The sequence below is a fragment of the Peromyscus eremicus genome, chromosome 10 (assembly GCF_949786415.1).
Source record: "Peromyscus eremicus chromosome 10, PerEre_H2_v1, whole genome shotgun sequence".
NCBI lineage: Eukaryota > Metazoa > Chordata > Mammalia > Rodentia > Cricetidae > Peromyscus > Peromyscus eremicus.
Window position 1 is genome coordinate 68865890 of NC_081426.1, and position 21098 is coordinate 68886987.

At 43.8% G+C, this 21098-nt stretch overlaps 1 protein-coding gene across 1 annotated transcript in view; it reads left to right on the forward strand.

Annotated features, from left to right (window-relative positions):
- Positions 1–20378, forward strand: part of Spmap2l (sperm microtubule associated protein 2 like) — a 49924-nt gene extending 29546 nt beyond the window's left edge. The window contains exons 4-9 of the mRNA XM_059274588.1: positions 1676–1804; positions 5674–5811; positions 7896–8004; positions 18270–18401; positions 19721–19896; positions 20234–20378. Coding sequence (XP_059130571.1) covers positions 1676–1804; positions 5674–5811; positions 7896–8004; positions 18270–18401; positions 19721–19896; positions 20234–20348 — 799 coding nt within the window. The 3' untranslated portion in view covers positions 20349–20378. The remainder of the gene's footprint in view (positions 1–1675; positions 1805–5673; positions 5812–7895; positions 8005–18269; positions 18402–19720; positions 19897–20233) is intronic.
- The last annotated feature ends 720 nt before the right edge of the window (positions 20379–21098 follow it).

Below are 21098 nucleotides of genomic sequence, written 5' to 3' on the forward strand. Positions count from 1 at the left end.
AATGTCTTCCAGTGTGTCTGGATCATTTTCTGTTCTCATTTCCCCGTGGATGAGAGACCCTGTTGTCTCTCATGTCCCCGGCAGCTTTTGGAGTTATCGGTGCTTTAGGTTTTAGCCAATCTCATAGGCATAGCTCACTGTGTTAGTGTGCAGATCCCTTAGGCAGGATCTGAACATGCTTTACAGCCTTCTGTGCGTGTTTCCTTTGGTGAGGTAATCCGGTTAGACCTCTTGACACGTTGTAATGGGACTCTTGTCTTCTTACTGTTTGTTAATCTCAAGTGTTCGTGGTGTTTTCTGGGAACTAGGGCTTTATCAGGTAAACACCGTCTTCCAGTCCGAGTCTGTCTTTTTGTGTTCTTAGTGGTGTCTTTCACAGAGCAAATGCTCTGGTTTCAGTTAAATTCAGCTTATCATTTTTTTTCCCTGTTGTGAATTCTGGTATCTGCAGCCTAATTGCCAAACCCAACATCACTTGGATTTTCTCTTACTCTTTTGAGACAGGGTTTCAAGTGTCCTAGACTGGCTCCGTATTCCAGGGGTCTGTACCCTGGAAGGATGATCTTGAAGTCCCGATTCTACTGCCTTCTTCTCCCAGCAGCCCCTTCTGCTCTGACCCAAACCTGCCTAGTTCAGGAAGCAATTGTTCCCATTTCCCCACCCTACCTCAGCAGGCTGTGGGCTTCAATTCCAGGGGTCTGTACCTTTCGCCTCCTTCTGTGGGGCCTTCGCAGGGAACCCTATGTTTGTCTCCCCTTTCTCCCTCAGCCTGGCACAGCGGGCATACCTGGTTCACAGGGCTATAGGGACTAAATGCCGAGACGTCTTTAAATCACTGGTCGTGGTGCCTGGCACAGAGGAACTGGTCCACAAATGGTTGTGACTGACATTATTCTGTTACCATTTCATTGTGTGACCACCTGGTACAGGGGGTCACCCAAAGAGGGATCACCATGTAGACTTTGGCTTGTCTGCTTTATGCCAACTTGACTACAGATTACACCGCTAACTCCATGATCTCAAAACTGAACTATCTCATCTCTAATAGGTTCATTTTAAGTCGCCATTAATTTTATCATTATTATAATCTCTCTCTCTCTCTCTCTCTCTCTCTCTCTCTCTCTCTCTCTCGTGTGTGTGTGTGTGTGTGTGTGTGTGTGTGTGTGTGTGTGTGTGTGTGTTGAAGGACAACCCTTGGGAATCAGTTCTCTCCTTTCACTGTGGGATCTGGGCTTCGAACTCAGGTTGTCAGACTTGTGCGGCAAGCGCCTCTTTACCAGAGGAGCCATCTCACTGGCCCAAGGTTACCATTTGTTCTTAAATGCAGTAGACAAGGCAATTCTATTTTAATGTCCATAGCTTGTTTCTCCCTGGTGTCTGGAACTCGTAAAATCCCGTGAGAGATGAGGATGGTGAGATGGCCCAGCCGGTGAGCGCCCTTGCCGCCAAGCCTGACGACCTGAGTCTGATCCCAGGGCCCCACATGGTGGAAGGAGACGGCCAGTCCGGCAACTGCCCTCACTTTCACACGCGCACCACGGCATGTGTGTCCGCACACATAACAAAGACGTAAAACACAATTATAAAACGTCCGTATAGATGTTGAGCCGCCTGTGAGGTGTTTATCAGCAGGATTTCATTTAAAACCATTTTTGCTTTTCTACTTCATTGACAGAAGATTGTTTTGGGGAAATCAAGATCCTATTCGCCCTATTTCTGAGACTGCTTTGAAGGCTCAGCTGACCAAGAGACTTGAGGACCTTGCTCAGCCCAAGCTGGTCTCCCGACACTATGTCCCTAACAGGTTGGTGCTGACATCAGGTTGCTTCGTCAGGACCCCACGAGGAAAACGAACTTAGAGCCCAGCCCTCTCACCAACTGTAAACTGTTGAACCGGAAATCCAAGCTCACAGAACTTAGCCCCATTCCACTTCCCGGTGCCCTTTCTCTCCTCACACTTTGCATTTTGTAATTTACCCTGCTCAGCTTGCTCCTTTTCGTTATGAATCTTCATTAGAGTGACCACTAATAACCACACGACAGAGTCTATACTAGGCTGTTTTGAGATTTCCTCTGCCAGTGGAATCAATCCAGAGCTCTTCACTTTAGCCTCAGGAGACTCTTCAGACAAGGGCAAAAGGCAGCCACTTCTTCATCAGAATATCACAAGAATGGTCTCTAGGCAACATACAAAAATTCTTCTCCTCTGTAACCTCTTGAGAAAGCCCCCACAGTTCATCAAATCACATTCAACACCACTGTCTTCCATGCTCCTACTAGTATGGCTCATTAAGCAGCACTTAAAGCATTCCACTGCTTTCCTAATCCAAAGTCCAAATTCCTCCAAACAAAAACATGATCAGGCCCATCACAACAATACCCCACCAAGATAGAAGTACCAATGTCTGTCTTAGTCAGGGTTTCTATTGCTGTGAAGAGACACCATGACCAAGGCAACTCTTATAAAAGAAAACATTTAATTGGGTTGGCTTGCTTACAGTTTCAGAGGTTCAGTCCATTATCATCATGGCAGGAGATGTGGTGTGGGAGAAGTAGCCAAGTCCTACATCTTACAGGCAACAGGAAGTCAACTGAGACACTGGGTGATACCCTGAGCACAGGAAACCTCAAAGCCTGCCCCCACAGTGACACATTTCCTCCAATCAGGCCATATCCACGCCAACAAATGCGCACCTCCTAATAGTGCCACTCCCTGTGAGATTATGGGGGCCAATCACATTCAAACTCCCACAGTTTGGTGTGGTTTCCGGTCTCATACTGTAAGAAATAGCAAATCTGAGTCTTTTCTACAAAGTACTGTGAAACTTGTATTTAGGACAAGGAATTAAGATCTTTTTGTCTTTCCCACCTTGTAATATTTGCAAATGTTTTAATGCTCCCCACCTAGTAAAACCTGAGTTTACTCAAAGTGACTCCTTTCCCTTTTCTCCATTTCCTATGCATCAGTTATTTTCAGACTGAATGAGACTGTGAGGCCGGACCCCAGGGAAAAGACATAGCCACTACCTTAGAATAAAAACCCATTGCACTTCCTGTCTCGGTGTTCGCTCTCCCTGGGCACACCCTCTTGATCAAGAGTAAAGTTACCTCGTCAGACACTTCAGTTGGAATGGTAGTCTCTGTCTTTACAACCCCAGACTTATGTCTAACAATACCACTGGCAAGTTTTTCTGGAACAAGCTCAGTTCTAAGAATAACCTTGAAGATTTGTATTCTATTTCCTAATGCTTTGGCCTATGTGGGCTTTTTTATTTTTTTAATTAAGGGAATTTTAAAGTGTGTGTGTGTGTGTGTGTGTGTGTGTGTGTGTGTGTGTGTGTGTGTGTACAGAGACCAGAGGAGGACCTCAGGCATCCTGCTCTATCACTTTCCACTTTATCACTGTGAAACTGAGTCTGTTACTGAACCTGGGACTAGACTGGTGGCCAGCAAGGCCCAGAGATCCTCCTGTCTCTGCCCCACACTGGGGTAATAGGCAGGGTGGATGACTGTCTCTGGCATACACTGGGGTAATAGGCAGGGTGGGTGACTGTCTCTGGCATACACTGGGGTAATAGGCAGGGTGGGTGACTGTCTCTGGCATACACTGGGGTAATAGGTAGGGTGGGTGACTGTCTCTGCCCCTCACTGGGGTAATAGGCAGGGTGGGTGACTGTCTCTGCCCCACACTGGGGTAATAGGCAGGGTGGGTGACTGTCTCTGCCTTCTTATGTGGGTGCAGGTTCCAGACTCAGGTCCTCATGCTTGCACAACAAGTGCATCTTACCTTATCCTTAAAGGGCTGGAGAGGTGGCTCCGTGCTTAAGAGCACTTGCTGCTCTGGCAGAAGACCTGGGTTCAGTTCCCAGCACCCACACAGGAACTCACAACCATCCTAAACTCGGTTCCAGGGAACCCTACAGGTCCTTCTGACCTCTGTGGGCACCAGGCATATGCATGGTATACATACACGAACGAAGGAAAAACACTTATATACACAAAACAATGATAAAACTAAAGTTTCAGGGTTTTGCTTGTTTGGTTTGCTCCCCTGACCCCCGTACTTGGGATTAAACTCAGGGCCTTGCACATTTTAAGCAAGGGTTCTATCACTTTTTCTATTGTTAAGAAAACATCTTTTCAAGCTATCTTTCAGGAATTCTTACAGAAGTCCTTAGTATTTCAAGCCAGGGCCTTCAATTAAAACAACAGCAACAAAACCTTCTTTTATCTTTTTGAGATTATAATATAATTACATCATTTCCTTTCTCTTTCCTCCCTCCAAACCCTCCTGTATTCCCTCCTTGCTCTGTTTCAAATTCTTGGCCTCTCAAGGACACAATAATAGACGTGCTAAAAGGTCTCAAACCTTCACAAAGAACTACAAACAAGTAAGTAGTACTGAGCTGGAGAAATAGTCTTTCTCAGGCAAACATACATCCAGACTGTTTTTATGGGAGACATTTTAGAAGTTCAAGGGGTCTGGGAAATCCGTTCGGATTCCCTCAGAGGACTGGCCACGCCCTTCCTCTCAGTTCTCAGTGGGTCTTGGATTTTTCGTCCATGTTTCCATCTGGTCTGCCATGTCAGGCCCTCTCAACAGCCTTTGTGGTTTCCTCCTGGGTGTCCTTCCCTACAAGTATCCTCTTATAGGGCTTGTTTCCTGTGATTAAGGCCTCCAAAAGTTTTCTCTCTCTCTCCTTATCTCAGGCTCACTGGATTCCCAGGTTGGGGGGTTCCCACATAAAACCCTCCAGCACCACGGGATTCCTTCCTAATCAAATGTTGGTTGGATTGGAATTTTGTTTCAGAATGATGTCTATGTAGGCTCTACTCACTGATGTATTTGTTTGCTTTTTAAAGTTTTTTTACACAGTTTTTCAAAATCCTTGAAAGGATCTCATTTGTCTGAACAAGAGAATGTCAGGTATACATCGTTAATTTCATCATCTCTCCCAAAGACGTGTGAATCACCTTGTCGTGTTTACTGGCATATTCCATCCTGTTTGTGTAACATAGTAATATCACTAAGCATAACTTGGCAAGCATATTGAGAAAAGCGTTGAAGGGACAGAAGCTAGATAAGAGGTAATGACTGCGTTTGGAGGGTCTGCCACTTACTAGAGACACATTCAAGGTAAAATAACAGGAAACCCCTTGCCCTTCTGCAGGTCCAAAAGGAGGAGAACATATTTATCTGGGATGGATTGGAGGGGAGGAAAAGGGAAGCTTCATCTTTTTAATCCCCAGACCTTCTCAATCTACTCTCTTTACAAGTTACCATATTTGTGCACCATTAAATCATCTAGTAGAGGAGAGGTGTGGTGGCAGATGCGTTTAATCCAGGCATTGGGAGGCAGAAGCAGGCAGGTTTTCATGAGTTTGAAGCCAGCCTGGTCTACATAGTGAGTTCCAGGCCACTCTAGGCTATGTAATGAGACCCTGACTCAAAAAGAAAAACAAACCCAAAAAACAAAAAGATACAAACAAACAAATCTTTTAAAAAATATTTGAACTTAAATGTACACATGTCTACTAAAACCCTTAAAAGAACACTTCCTCTTCCAAATTCACTCAATTCACTTAAATGTCCTATGTCCCTCCCTTACTCCCTCTCAAATTTATGACCTCATGTTTATGTCACTGATCTCTTCTCTCTTCTGTGATTTGCAGGGCTCAGTATTACTACAGCTGCGGAAGACAGTCTGTAATTTGGGAGATCCCTCCTCCTGCGCTGTTTACTCGGCCTTCTAAACGGATCCAGAGGCTGGCAATACCTAACAGATTCAAAACGCAGTGTCTGCTAGATAGGTAGAGTATCTTAAACTCCCAGAAATCCCGATCTGGCTCGCTTAAGTGTCACAGCATTGTAGTTCCAGCTCTCGTCTGAGTGAAAAGGCTGTTTACGTCCAAACACAGTGGATAAAACTGTTGACTGTCTGCAGCATGTGCAGGTGGTCCGAGGCTCATCATCAGCTGTTACATTTGACTGGGAATGCCGGGGCAGAAGTTCACAGTAAACTTTCTCACTATCCGACAAAAAAAGCAATCTCTCAGCCTGGTATGATGACTCCTGCTTGTAAACTACAGCACCCAGAACAATCCATTACAAAATGTAAAAGCTACCAACCACTCACTCCTGCAAATATGCATATTCATGTATGCATGTGTCCACACCAGAATGCTAGCAAATTAAATCCAAACATACATGCAACAATTCACATCCTTGTCAAAAACCAACTGACTGTAAGTGCAAACTTTTATTTCTGAATTGCTAGCCCTAATCCATGTACTAAATGTTTGTCTTTACACAATAATACACAATCATGATTATTACAGCTGTTTAGTAGATTTTGAAATCACAAACTGCCTTTGAACTTCGTTGTTCATAGTCGTGATCATTTCAGATTATTCTGGGTATAACCATATGGATTTTGCTTTTTTGGATTGATGAAAATACCCTCAAATTAATGCTGATGGCTGAACACTTTGTGAATATTCTAGAAACCACTTAGTTGTATACTTTGGAAGGGTAAGTTTTATGTATGTTAATTTTATCTTCATAGTGATAACAAAACTTATAGCTCTCCACCCTTAGAAAGTCGTCAGTTATTTGAGAAAACCTTTTTCCGTGATAAATTTGTAGATTGGTTGACTGACTGGTAGATTTTTGATCAGAGAAAGAAGTATATGGTATACAGCTGGTGATAACTGGTCAAGTGACTGGTAGTTAAGACAAGGATTATCTCACACTGCACTACAAAAGAGAACCGTCCACAGAGCATCCTTGGTGATGACTGAGGGAACTAATTACTTCCGGAACTAATTTGAATGAGGTTTTGGTAGGCAGTGAGGTATTTTTCAGACCACAGGTCAGAACCCATCCAAAATGGAACATATAGTTCTAGGGGTTGTTTTTTCTAGTTAAATCAAACTTTTAAAAAATCAGATCAGAATATATGGCATGGAAGCAGCGTCTTGAGAATTTTGTTTTGTATATACAAGCATATTTACATACACGGTGACACGTAAGATGTACCTCCTACTGTGGATTAACGAGAAACAGCAACACTCACAGGCCTGAGAAAAGATGTTCCTGCTTTCAGAGGGTGTGCGTAGATGCAGTTTGTTGTAGCAGCGAACTGTTCGTTCTTCTGTCCAAAGTCGTATTTTTTTTTTTTTTTTTTTTTTTTTTTTTTTTTTTTTTTTACATTTTGGTCACTTTATTAAATGACATTAAATAGTTATCAGACTACTTTAAAAGTGATTTACTAGACCTGGGAATTTTCAACATGGTCTAATTCTTTACTCAAAGACATAGATGTGAAAAATTTTAGGCAACCTTCTAATATGTTCTCACAATGAATTAAGCTATAACTTGAAGAATAGTAATTAGAAGGACTAATTGGAAATCAGAGAGTTTGAAGTAAATCTTGGACCACTTTGCATACACTCTTCTCACTTGACATTTTAGCAACATGATATATGTACTTTGAGTATAACATCAACTTTTAACAAATATTTAAAGACAAAAATCACATAAGATACTAAAAAGCTCATTTTTATATTTGTTTTAGATGTTTTAAATAGTTGCAATGGCTTAAATGACGATTTAAAATGTTGCTTGTAATACAGTTTTGCCTGCTAAATTCTCCACATTTTGTAACCTGTTTTATTTCTTTGGGTGTAAAGCGTTTTGGCCTAGAATTGTGATATTGTATATGTTTTGTCCCAGTTGTATAGTAATGTTTCAGTCCATCATCCAGCTTTGGCTGCTGAAATCATACAGCTGTGAAGACTTGCCTTGGTTCCTGTTAGACTGCTTTTCAGTTCTGTATTGAGTATCTTACGTACCAAAGTCGTATTTTATTTCCATTTGCATGTCGCCCCCTCAGCGAAGACTTACCTCCGCCAGGGACTTTGCGTTTCTCTGCTCCGTCTGCCCGGATTCTGCAGCTCTCCGTAGCCAAAGGCCCAGATCCCAACTACGTTCCTCCAAAAAGCGTAAGTGGCGTCTGGTTATCATGCCACACTCTCGTGTGGCGAAGTACATAGCGGCTTGAGGGAGAAGGGTGCTTGGGCTCACAGTTTGAAGCATGCAGTCCACTGTGGAGGGGAAGGTGTGGCCACTGGTGGCTCCACGGTGGCGGGAATATGTAGGCCGGACTCCTCACCTCCTCACCTCCTCACAGAACAGGAAACAGAAAGCAGACAGGAAGTGTGGCCAGGCTGTACGTCAAAGCCTAGTGACCCACGTCCTCCAATGAGGCTCCACTTCCCCAAGATTGTCCAGTCCTCTAAGATAGCAACGCCCGCTGGAGACCAAGTGTTCGAACATGTGACGCTATGGGCGACATTTCGCTTTCGAACCACAGCTCCTTCTCAATTTTTCTTGGTAGGTTTCCCCCTCTTACAAAATCGATTTTGCCTGCTCTGTCAGGAGTAGATCCTAGAAGTAGAACCATGTGTGGTATAGAACAAGGGATTTATTACATATATTAGCCCTAGAATAATTTCGGGATCAGATGAAGTCTACGGCAGACTGGTACGCAGTGGAGAGGTCACAGGAATAAGTTCGAAGTTCCTCAGGAGGTATCCGGGGTGTGGAGTCTAGCCCCTTTGGAGGTGGAAGGACTGGTAAGGAAAGTAGTATTTAAGGGTTTAGAGTACCCCACTTTACTGGAAATTTCAGGGTTTAGGGCCCCCCATTTCATCGGAATCTGCCCATACATCAGCATCCCAATCCTCAGGGCCCCACTGTCTCCCAAGCGTTGCCCTAATTTTAACATGAGTTATTGGACAAACTCGACAATTGAATTTTTGTTGTAACCCACCCAGCCCACAGAATTAGCTTTTGGTTTTCACACTGTCCAGCCCTGTGACAACAGAGGATAAAGGTTTCTCTTGATGGAAGTCATTTCTGGTCCTTTATCTGGCTTCGACACTGGAAATTTAACGACCTGAGAAGGTTGTTTTGTTTTCTGTCAAGTTGTGCAGCGTCCTTACCAGCAGACAGCCCCTTCCATGTCCTCGTGATTCCATCGGCATGTCCTTGGCATCCACTGTTGTGCATCCAAAGCTCTGGTTTGTTTTGCCATTGCACGCCATGGGCTACCAGTTGTTGATTTTTTTTTTTAAGTACTACTAATAATGGGCGCCTTAATGCCCGTGACTCTAAATGCCACCAAAGTAAATTCTAAAACCAACATTAGAACCGATATAAAGAACCTTAGAGCTCTGGTCTGATTGTCTGTTTCTTCATGCCAACTCACAAACCTGATGGGGTGAAGTAACTACCACTTTACCACACTCAAGGATTTTACGAGCCAGAAATTGTGACAAGGAAAAAGGCATGTCTCTGTTCCATGTCAAGGCTTAGCTGGGAATCTCTACTTACCTGGGTGTCTGCTATGGTGGGGAGCTGAAATCATCTGGAGGCTCCTTCATACCCTTGTCAGGACAAGCTGCTGTAACCTAATGCCATCGACTGGGTGGCTTCAACAGAGGACATGTATGTATCCTTGGAAGCTGCAAAACCCAAGATTAAGATCTCAATAGATTCTGTTCTTGGTGAAGCCGATTTCTTGATTGCAGACAATGTTACAGATAAGAGTTATTTTTCTCTTCCCTGAACCCAAATACATGACAAGAGGCAGCTTGAGAGAAAAGGGATTTATTTTGGTTCATAGTATGAGGAGTTACAATCCATCATTATGGGGAAAGCAGAGTGGCACATAGTTGTGGGAGCCAGAGTGTGAGGTGGCCTGGTCATATCTTGTTGGCTTGTAGGAAGCAGAGCAGGAACTCAGGCTGGAACCAGGGCCAGATTATAACCTGTCAGCCTGTCTGAAGCTTCCTACTTCCTCCAGCGAGGCCCCAGCATGTAAGCTACAGAGCAGGACCGTTAGCTGGGGCCAACTGTTCAAACACACTTGAATCTGTGGGGAAACATTTGATACCCAACTCTAGCAGATGACCACATCTAATACACTTGGGATTCAGGCTTTAATATATGAAGGGGCACAAATATTCAATCCATAACTGCACCTATGTGAAGTGCCTAGGCTGGGGTGACCAGGCTCGACTCAGCTGTTAATGACAGGAGAACCTTCACAGGACCCTCCATGTGGTGTAGACCTCTAGGCCATGGCTGCCATGCTTGGAGGAGTATCCTAAAATGGGAGGTTGAAGGGGGATCATTCCAAGAGACTAGGTAGAAACTGCATTTTAAAAAAAAATGGGTAGGGTTTGGAATGAACGTTTACTTCAGTGTGCTCTGTTGGTTGATAACAGTTACTGTCTGATCAAGGGAGTAGGGACACAAACTCAGTCTTTTAATGAAAAAAGTGTCCAAGAATCTATAGGAACTTGACAAAACCCTACCACACCAGCTGATGTGAGTCCTTTGGTATTCTGGAACATGGATACTGTGGGAGCCTGTTCTTGGGTTCCTCGTGGCTTTACCCAGCAGGTCTGCATAGAGGATGATTAGGACCACGGCCTGAGTGCAGGTGTCTGGGATGGTCTGCACTTGGCTGTGCTGGGGGAGGAGGTCTTTTGCTCCACCCCTTGGCGTCTCTATAAAAACCCTGGGGCAGAGACAGTTGAGGCCCATTGGAAAAGGTTCCAGGCCCTTTCGAGGCTATCCTTATTTTCTATCTGTTTATCTCCGCAAGATTCTCCGCAATAAATCCTTCTATCTAATATTTCCTGCTGCTCGCACTCAAGAAAACTCTGGGGAGCTGTGGGGTTGGTGGGTAAACGCCCCACAGGATACTAATAAGTAGTTCCATTATCTAAATTTCAAATTTCAAAACCAATTTTCTTGGACTTTTAGCCTGACTTTTCAAGTTCTAGTATTTTATGTACAGTCCTATTAGTTTTTACTAAAATCGAAAGATGCTGTGGATATCACTCTGTATGCTATGAATAAGTTGCTCTGATTGGTTAATAAATAAAGTGCTGATTGGCCAGTAGCCAGGCAGGAAGTATAGGTGGGACAAGCAGAGAAGAAAATTCTAGGAAGTGGAAGGCTGAGTCGGAGACACCAGCCTGCTGTCCAGGGAGCAGCATGTAACAGGCACACAGGTAAAGCCATGGAACACGTGGCAACATCTAGATTAACAGAAATGGGCTGAGTTTAAGTGTAAGAGCTAGTCAGTGGTTGGTCTGAGCTAATGGCTGAGCAGTTTTAAATAATATTAGCCTGTGTGTGTTTATTTGGGTCTGAGCGGCTGCAGGACTGGTGGGTGAGAGAGATTTGTCTTGACCACAGGCCAGATGGAATACAGAAAAACTTTAGCTACAGAAAGATTCTGACTTACCTTTGATTGCTTCCAAATTTAGTTAACAAATCCCTTCAAACAATTTTAAACTGTATTTATAAGTTTATTCTATTTGATTTATTTGTACGTGATCTACATTAGCAATCAAACCTGAAATATTAGATCACTGTCTTAAAATTTAATACATTAAACTTACAAATAAATTTACAAATGATTTTTTAAATTTTTATTTATTTTATGTGCATGGGTGTTTTGCATGCATGTCCATCTGTGCACTGCTTTCATGCCCACTGTGTGGGGATGAAGGGCATCAGATCCCTTGGGCCTGGAGTTATAGGCCACCCTGCAGGTACCAGAAATTGAACCCAGGTTCTGAGCTATCTCTCCAGGTCCAAATGAAATTTTTTTTTTAATAAATGTTCTAAGAATAAATACAAAATTTTTATTTAATGTCACAATTCTAACTCAGTTCCTCAGTTATACATGGAATAGACCAAATTCTCTTAAATATTCATGCTTAAGTATGCATATAGTTTTTATATTAATAGTTTAAAACTTGCTACAAATTATGAAATTATCATTTTATTCCTTTATTAATTTCTCCCTTCTGCATGTGCTATGTGCATGTATGTGTAGGGCTTTCAGAATAACTTCTGAGAGTAAACTATGGATCTACTTGCCCCCAAAATTCTTTTTTGTTAATTCCCAACACAATGACGTCTTCTATAAACCATAAAAATATTATCAAAATCAGAAAATGTAAGACTGATACTATAGCACTTTATCTGCCCTGTGATCCATGTTCAAATTTTGTTGATACTGCACATATGCTCAACATAAATGATTAATTGTGTGACTGGTTAATGATTAATTCTGTTATCGATTCTCTACAGTTAACTGTAAATATACCTCAAGTTTAACAGTAGCTCTTGCCCTCAAAGGAAGCCAACTTCCTCTCTCGGGTACCTGCCATCATTTTGGACAGATGAACTAGAGGACGCCTTTAACTGGTTGTCATTCTGAGTCCCTTCTTACAGGAACTTTGTCACAGTCTACAAAACTCAAGTGTTTGGTCTCATGGCTCACCTAGCACCTATCTACTGTTCTCTGTCCACTTCGCTTCCTTCACGACTTCTACCCAGACAAACCAACTTGGATTTAAACACTTGTTGGCTTTTAAGAGACTGAATCCTGTGCACTTGAATTCTGCAGATCTCACACAGCACTGTCCCGCTGGCTGTCCTGATTTATAAGGTTTTATTTATTTTTACTCACATGCTCCCTGTGGTTATTTTCTGAGAATAAAAATTCTGAAAGTAGCTGGATGGTGGTGGTACACACCTTTAATTCCAGCACTCAGGAGGCGGAGGCACGTGGGTCTCTGTGAGTTAGAGGCCAGCCTGGTCTACATAGTGAGTTTCAGGACAGCCAGAGCTGTTAAACAGAGGAACTCTGTCTTGAGAAATCAAAGCAAAAAAATTCTGAAAGTAAAATCACTGCATTTTGGGGTGGTTTATATAAAATTCTAGAATGTTCCCCAGACACTGATTTTGATTTACATATTCACTTGCATTATTTGGCTCTTTTGCACAGCACTTCTAACAGCATTAGACATTATTTTGCAAAATATTAATTGTATAACAAAGCAGTATGATATTGGTGAAATTCTTAAGGCCACTCTACGTAGTTAAAAGGAGATTTATTTAATGGCGTAACTTACAAATTAAGGGATAGGTAGGTCGCGGGGACTGGGGAAGGTGTATTGCAGTCCAGCGGTGTTCTCTGGAGCTCTGCTTGGTCCACCTCCACCGTCCAGGGTCCCGGAACAGAGAGAGCGCTGGCCCATCCAGATCTCGGGTCTCCAGGTGCCTCCCTTGGTCCCGCCTTGTAGGTGTGACAGTTGCCGAAGTCTCAATGGGGGTTGGAACTTCCAGATCAAAGCTGGAATGGCTACCCACTACAGTATTTCATTTAAAATTATTAATTTCTTTGATGCTAAAAGTTCAAATAGTTCTCCACATTTATTTACCATGTATTGTTTTCTTTGATAGAAGTATCTATTGGTGGCTCTGTTTTCTACTGGTATGTATGTTTTTATGAACTTGTAAAATTTATTTACATATTAAGAATATTCACCTGTTTTATATTATGAAACTTTTTCTGAGGTTATGGTTTGAAATTCTTGAATTTTAATTTCTATGAAGTGCTTAGTTCTTAAGTGTACAATTTAATAAGCTAACAAATGCATAAGCCTATTCAATAAATATCCCACACTTAGGCTGTGAAACAATGGCTTATGCCTGTAATCCCAGCACTTGGGAGGCTGAGACAAGAGGGTTGCCTTGCCCCAAGTCTGAGGCCAGCCAGAGCTAAGATGGGCACCTGTCTCAGAAGAAAACAAAGCCAACCAAAGACACAAAGCACTGCAATTGTTCCTTCAGGTTTTCTCCTATTTCCTCACGATTCCAAGCCCACCCTTGCCCTAGATGTTATTAGGATTCAGAGCCCTATTGCCACAGAGTAGTTCTGCCTGCTCATGACCTTGATCTAAATGGAATCATACAACATCTGTCCTGTAGAATTTGGCTTTGTTTGCTCAACATAAAAGGTTCATCTGTACTACTGAGTATACCAGCAAATTGTTCCTTCTTATTGATAAGTGTTTTTCATTCCATTGTGTAACTATATCATAATTTGACTATGCGCCTTTGATGGGCACTTGAGATATTTGTCATGTTTTTTGCTTTTATTACTTTATGTGCACTGGTCTTTTGTCTGCACTCAAGTCTGTGTGAGGGTATCGGATCTCCTGGAGCTGTAGTTACAGTTGTGAGCTGCCATGTGGGTGCTGGGAATTGAACCTGGTCCTCTGGAAGAGCATCCAGTGCTCTTAACTGCTGAGCCATCTCTCCAGCCCCATTTGAAGTCTTTCTATGAGGACTCCCACAGATAAATTTGCTATGAGCATTCGTGTACAGGTGTTTTTGTGAATATATGTTTTGATTTGTTTTTTTTTTGTTTGTTTGTTTGGTTGGTTGGTTTGGTTTGGTTTGGTTTGGTTTTATTGAGACAAGGTCTTTATTCTGTAGCCCAGAATGGCCCAGAACATACTATGTAACACAGACTAGCCTCAAACTAATGACGGTCTTCCTGCCTCAGCTTTCTGAGTGCTGGGATTATACATGTGAACCAACATGTCCAGATTTAATTTCATCAATGGCATTTTTATTAGAAAAGAGTTTTAAATTGTATTAAGTTCACATTGCCAATTGTTTCTTTTATGGTGAATATTTTTTTGGTTTCTTGAGAAATGTTCTTTTGTTCCTAGCTTGTAAGATATCCTATTATTTTCTTCTAGAAGCTTTCTAATTTTTACATTTGTGCTAGATGATCAAATGAATATGATCTACTTTGAAGTAGGGTTTTTTTTTTTTTTGCATGTGTTAGGGAGAGATTGAGATTTCTTTTAGTTCCACACAGATATTCATACAACTTGATTAGCCCTTTTCTCTGTTCAATTATCTTGGATCTATTTATGAACTCTGAAATATGTTATGATTACCTACTTATCTATTCTTACATAGGTAGCTACTCTACTGTCTGGATTATTCCAGTTTTAGAATAAATATTTAGTCTAAGCTGAAATGGGACAATGTAAGACCTCTAATTTTGTTCACGTTTTCACGGACGTTTTGGCTGCTGTGGGCCTTCTGCATTTCCACAGACAGCCCAGAATCCATTGGGCTTGGCTCTTCTTTGTTGTGTTACTTCATAGAATTGACTGGGCGATTGTTTTTACTCCCCTTCGATTGAAAGGCTTAATTAAAGGCAATGGCTGACATATTCCTTCAATTCGCCTGGAGCCCTGCAGCAGACAAAGCTTTATTCATAATAAATGCTTTAAATGCTTAATTAGTTCTCCATGGTGTTGAGACATGCACCATCCTCAGTTTGAATCCCAGCTTTGCCATTTCCCAGTCATGTAAACTTCCACCCCCGAACCTCCAAGGCCCTGGTGCTTCTGTCAGTGAAACAGGAGTGGAAACGGCAGCCCAGGCTAGGAATAAATCTCTGGATGCACGTAAAACGGTTCACCACTGTTATCTTCACCTAAACAGCACAAGAACAGATTCGGAAACCAATTCACTTTTTTTTTTTTTTTTTTGCCTGCAATTAAAGTCCCATTTTGTTGCCGTTGATTGATACATCCCCCTTCAAACTCTTTTTTTTTAATTTAATTTTAGATTTATTTTATGTGTATTTTGCCTGCATGTCTACATGTGTGTAGCAGGGTCCTTGCTGTTGTTCCCTTTGGGGGCGGGGCCAAGTAGGGGCAGAGTCAAACCATACAGACTCCAGGAGAATGTCGAAACAACAAGCTCAGTTTAACAAGCTCTGTTTATTCAGGAAGAGGCAAGCTTTATATACCCTCCACCCCACCCTGGGGGAAGGTCTGATGAATATGCATCTGCCGGTGTGACGTGGCTGTCTCTCATTGGTCCAGGTCATCTCCAGATCATGTTTCAGCAGCTGTTGCTAAGACCACCAGGCAGACCCAGGCTGGCTCTCAGGAAGTATCTTTTTTACTTGTTTGGGCCATCTGGCCCTCAAGCCCGTTAGGGATGAGTCATCCCACACATGTGCACCACTGGCATGGCCGAGGCCAGCAGAGGTCAGAAAAGGACAATAGACATCCTAGAACTGGAGTCACAAGTGGTTGTGAAACACGTGTGGGTGCTGGGAATGGAACCCTGGTCCGCTGTAAGACCAGCAAGCGCTTTTAACCACTGAACCTGCTCCCCAGCCCCACTGCCTTCAAGCTCTTGTATAAGTGATTACTTCAGTGCAGATGGTATAAACGGTAAACAGTGGTGCAAAGAGTATAAACGGTAAATGCAGATAGTAAAACACAATGTGAGCAAGTTTTCACAATTTAGGTACTGATAAATGACTTCCAGGTCTGGTGGCGGTAATATCCAGATCCTTTAGTTCTCTGGTCCCTGTGATCTCTAATTTAAGAACTCAAACAAGACACGCAGAATATAGTGTGGGAGACAAGATGAGCTTGTTAAATAAGCTACACTTTCGGAGCTGGAGAGATGGCTCAGTAGTTGTTCTTGCAGACGATCCAGGTTCAGTTCTTACTGCCCACGTGATGACTCACAACCATCTAGAATTCTAATTCCGGAGGATCTGACACCCTCTTCTGGTCTCCTCAGGTACCAGGCACACACAAGGTACACAGACATACATGCACGTAAAATAAGCACATGCATAAAATAAATAATTCTGAAATAAAATCACCTTTTTTTCTTTAAGATTTTTCATTCATTTTACATACCAACCAAGATCCCCCTCTTACCCTGCTCCCTCCTACCCTTCCCCCCAATCCCCTCCTCCAAAAGGGTAAGGCCTCCCATGGGGAGTCAGCAAAGCCTGGTACATTCAGTTGAGGCAGGTCCAGGCCCCTTCTTCCTGCATCAAGGCTGAGCAAGGCATCCCACCATAGGTAATAGGCTCCAGAAAAAAAATAATCTTAAAAAAAAACCCTACACTTTCAAGGGGTAAGAATAGATAATGGCCATAGAGACCATTGTCTCATCTGCATTTTATGTGGGCTTTATACTATTTTCTTTTTTTCTTCTTCTTTTTTAATTTTTTTTTTAAATTTATGTGCATTGGTGTTTTGCCTGAATAGATGTCTGTGTGAGGGTGGGTGTCAGATCTTGGAGTTACAGACAGTTGTGAGCTGCCATGTGGGTGCTGGGAATTGAACCTGAGTCCTCTGGAAGAGCAGTCAGTGCTCTTAACCACTAAGCCATCTCTCCAGCCCCCTATACTATTTTCTATAGTCTTTAGAACAAGCAGCTTCTTCTGAGAGGCATTATCCTGTCTAAGTGACGGGCAAGCCTGTGTCCCTTGACTCTCTCAAGAAGCAGTAACAGTCAGTCTTCGCTCATCATCAGAGAGACTCTTACTAGGTAGGACTCCCATGAGGTTTACGGCTCCCGGATTCAGGTGCAGAGGGTTATTTGTTAATGGCCTTTTGGACAGTTCCGGGCATATGTCTCTTCAGGGACAGAAATATGACTCAGGTCCGATCCTCCCACCCCTAAATCAAATGCCAGCCCTTGTAGTTCATTTTACAGTCTGTCGGCGATTGGGGGGGGGGGGTCCTGCCCCAGAGTCCTCCAAGCCTGCTAATATCCAGCTAGCTACCTGGCAGAGGTGCATGTTTCTGCTTCCTCCTGGCTTCCACTGCTCTTCTTACTTGTTCCAATTAGAAGAGAGCCACTGAGGTAAAGGTCCTTTATGTGGAGATCTTTGATGCCGAGAGCGCCTTTCCCCAAAGGGTTAAAAGCCTTCTCTTTTGGGTGTTCTCATATGATAGAGCCCTACCTTCTCTTGGCTGACTTCATATTTTGTTTTTAAATTCTCTTAATCACATTTATTTATTTATCTATTTATTCATCGATCGATCTATTTACTTACTTTTTTATTTATCTGTGTCTGTGCCTATGCGTCTGTGCGCGTGTGCGCCTGCGCACAGGCAACCACGCCGCAGTGCGTTTGTGGAGGTGAGAGGACAGCCCCATGGAGCCAGTGCTCTCCTACGCTGCTGTGGGTTCTGGGGACTGAGCACAGGTTGCCAGGCTGTCATGGCTCCCTGCTGAGCCGCCGAATCTCTTAGTCCACGGATCCGCGTCACCACTTATTTCTGGGTTAATGTGTCACATCATTGGCCGTCTCTCCCGCGTCCTGTCATATAAAACCTGGATCTGTGAAACGCTGGCTTGGAGAACATGTACAATCCAGTTGGAGTGAGATAGAAACTGGTCCTGTCCAGGATGACTGTGGGATTCCCATCCTTTCTGCTGAGTTGTGGGGAAGCCTGGTGGCTCTGAGCTCAGACCCTATTTTGTAATGCTGAACAGGACAGGTATTTACATCCTGGTTTTTTTTTTCTCTCTCTCTCTCTCCTAGATTGAAACCAAGATCTCCTTCTCTACCCTGAGTGCTGTTGCAAGCCCCAGGATTGTAGACCTTGCCCACCCGAGGATCAAGATAGAGGGTCTATGCTATGAGAGAGAAAAGAGTGAATTGCCCATCCGTCCCGTAAGCCATCCCTGTCTCACTCATTGGCTGTCTTCCTGATTGCTCCTAAGATGTTATTTTTGCCTCACCAAGGCATAGTCCAAAGTCATCAGAAAAGAGAGTCTTGAAAGTGGTCTGTAGTGGGAAGGGAGGCCTACAGACAGGATAAGAGAAAAGGCAGAAAAGTTGAGGGCAGAGAACATGGGCTTTGAAGTTAGTGAGCCGGGTGTGAGTCTCTGCTCTTCCCAAAGAACTTTCCACAGTGGAGACTGCCTGCTAGGCACCATAAAATAAAGTCCTTCTTATTTTGCCAATAAAGTAACAGTGAAGACACAATATGGAAGACATGCATTTCAATGCAAGACAAGAAGAGAGAGTAGTCAGGTACCATGCATTCGTTTGTCACCTATTAGGTACTAGAGCCTGGTCTGGCTCCTGGCGAACAGTCTCCCCTGAGCGGTTCATATTGTAATGGAAAAAAGCAGATGAAAAACAGGCAAATGAGTTTACACCGTAGTTACACACTATGAGGAAGACTCAGTGATCCGGGTACAATGGCCCACAAATGTGCTATCTCCATGCTCAGGAACCTGAGGCAAGAGGATCTCGGATTTGAGGCAGAGTTGAGCTGAATAGCATGAGCTAGGCACCAGGGCTTGTAAGACTGTCTCAGACAGACAGACAGACAGACAGACAGACAGTCAGTAAGATTAAATAATTAGAAGTACTGCAGAGAAGGTCCACTAGAAAGGGTCATCTCTTCCCTCAGGTCAGGAAGTCCTCCTTGAGGGTTTGATGGGGGTCTGATTTAGAGACAAATGAGGGAAATATCTCAGCCAAGAATGAGGAAAGACGTCTCAAGTAGAACTAGTTAAGTACAGAGGTCCTGAGGCAGAAAGAGCCAGAATGGATGCATTGAGTGGCCGCCACGAGTTACAGTGTCCCTGATGGGAGGGGGAAAAGACAAGGTTAGAGAAGTGGGATGGCGTTCAGATTTTATGGGGCCTCTGCAGATACAGGGAGGAACCTACTCTACTGTCAGCAAAATGAGGGTGCCTCAGAAGGAGTTAGCACCCGAGGGTGGTGTGTTCCAACTTAGCTTTAGGAAGTACTTGCCTGGTGAAGTGTTGTGATGACGAAGTGGGGGTGACGGAGACAAGTCACTCAGAGCTGTTCATGCTCCAGTAGGTATCAGGGGAAGACTGGATCACTCAGGCTAAGAGGGGAGGCAAGGAGATCAGCTGGGAGTGCACACAGTATTGTAGGCAAGGAAGGAGAGGGAGACCGGGAGGCATGGGGAATTCTGGGATGGAGATTTGCATCTCTGTTTTTTGCTACAGATATCCCCTGCTGCCCTGCTTGCCAAACCTACTAGCCGAACAATAACCCTAGCCAAGTCCAAACCTGTTCATGAAGATTATCTCCCTGTCCGAGATGCCCGATGGCCTGTGTCTTATGCTGCTACCCATCCTCGGGTGTCTAACAGAATCCAGGAGCTAGCTAATCCACCCCCAAGGTATGGCGATTTAAGGCTAAAGTAGAACAGGAAAGGTTAGGGGTCTGGAGAAAGGGGGAAGGAAGGTTGATCTAAAGTTAAAAAACAAAAACAGGCAACATTTTGGGGGCGGGTGGAAAAGAGCAAAGCCTTTGGAATCTGGCAGTGTGCAGACCCTAGATGATGCTTATAGCGTCTTTGAGTCTTCGTTTGTTCACCTGTATAATGGAGACCACTAAATCCCAACTGGACAATAATACCCTAGTGCTTAACATGGAGGTGGGGGTGTGCTTGGGAAATATCAGTTCCTCTCTTTGTTCTCCTTAGTTCAGACTGGTTTCTTCTTCTACTATTCCAGGGCTTCAGTGCATGTCGTATTCTACGACCCAGACGTCTTTAAAGTCAAGCCTGCTGCTTTGAAAGCGCAGTGTTCTGCCAGGGTCATGGAGCTGGCGGAACCCATCATGCGCTAACTGCAGCAAGCCACCCGAGGCAGACACGAGTTACGAGTTACGTATCCAGAACATGTAGCAGATGACTTGGTTCCCTTGCTTTGGTATTTACATCTTACCGATCACCTCCCAAATATGAGACCTCCAGGAACACCACCGTGAGCGTCAGATAGGCACTGTCTGTGATCTTGTCTTTACCGAGTTTGGGGACTCCACCCTGCATTAAAGGGGGAACCGATACCTGCTTCGTTATCCCTCCCACTCACACAGGCATCATGGCGGCTCCCTCGCTGTGCTGCGCGGAGGACTCGCTCTCTCACATTTGTGCGCTTTGCACACACACACATACACACCCCTCCCCGCCCCCAATTCTATCTCCAGCCCTTCTCTACAAAATCCTGGGAATTGAGATCATTCTGAGTGTGGCCTTGTCAATCTCCCTTCATCGTGTGCGAAAACATGGACACGGAGAGCGTCTTTGCACGAGATGAAATGGTTCTCACAGTCCCTATTAGGGAACTACTCGCTTGCTTCAACATCTTTACAGGTCTCCGCCGCCTCACTCCAGGCTCGCAGCCACTCACCGTGAAGGACGGGAAAGAGACGTCCACATGGTGAAGCGATATGCACCTGTAACCCCAGCTACTAAGGGAAGGGAGGGGAGGGAGGATCGCATGAGCCCAAGAGCTGGTCAAGAGCAGTGGGCAACAGTGACATCCCATCTCAGAAAGATAAACACAGGGGTTTTTTTGTTTGTTTTTGTTTTGTTTT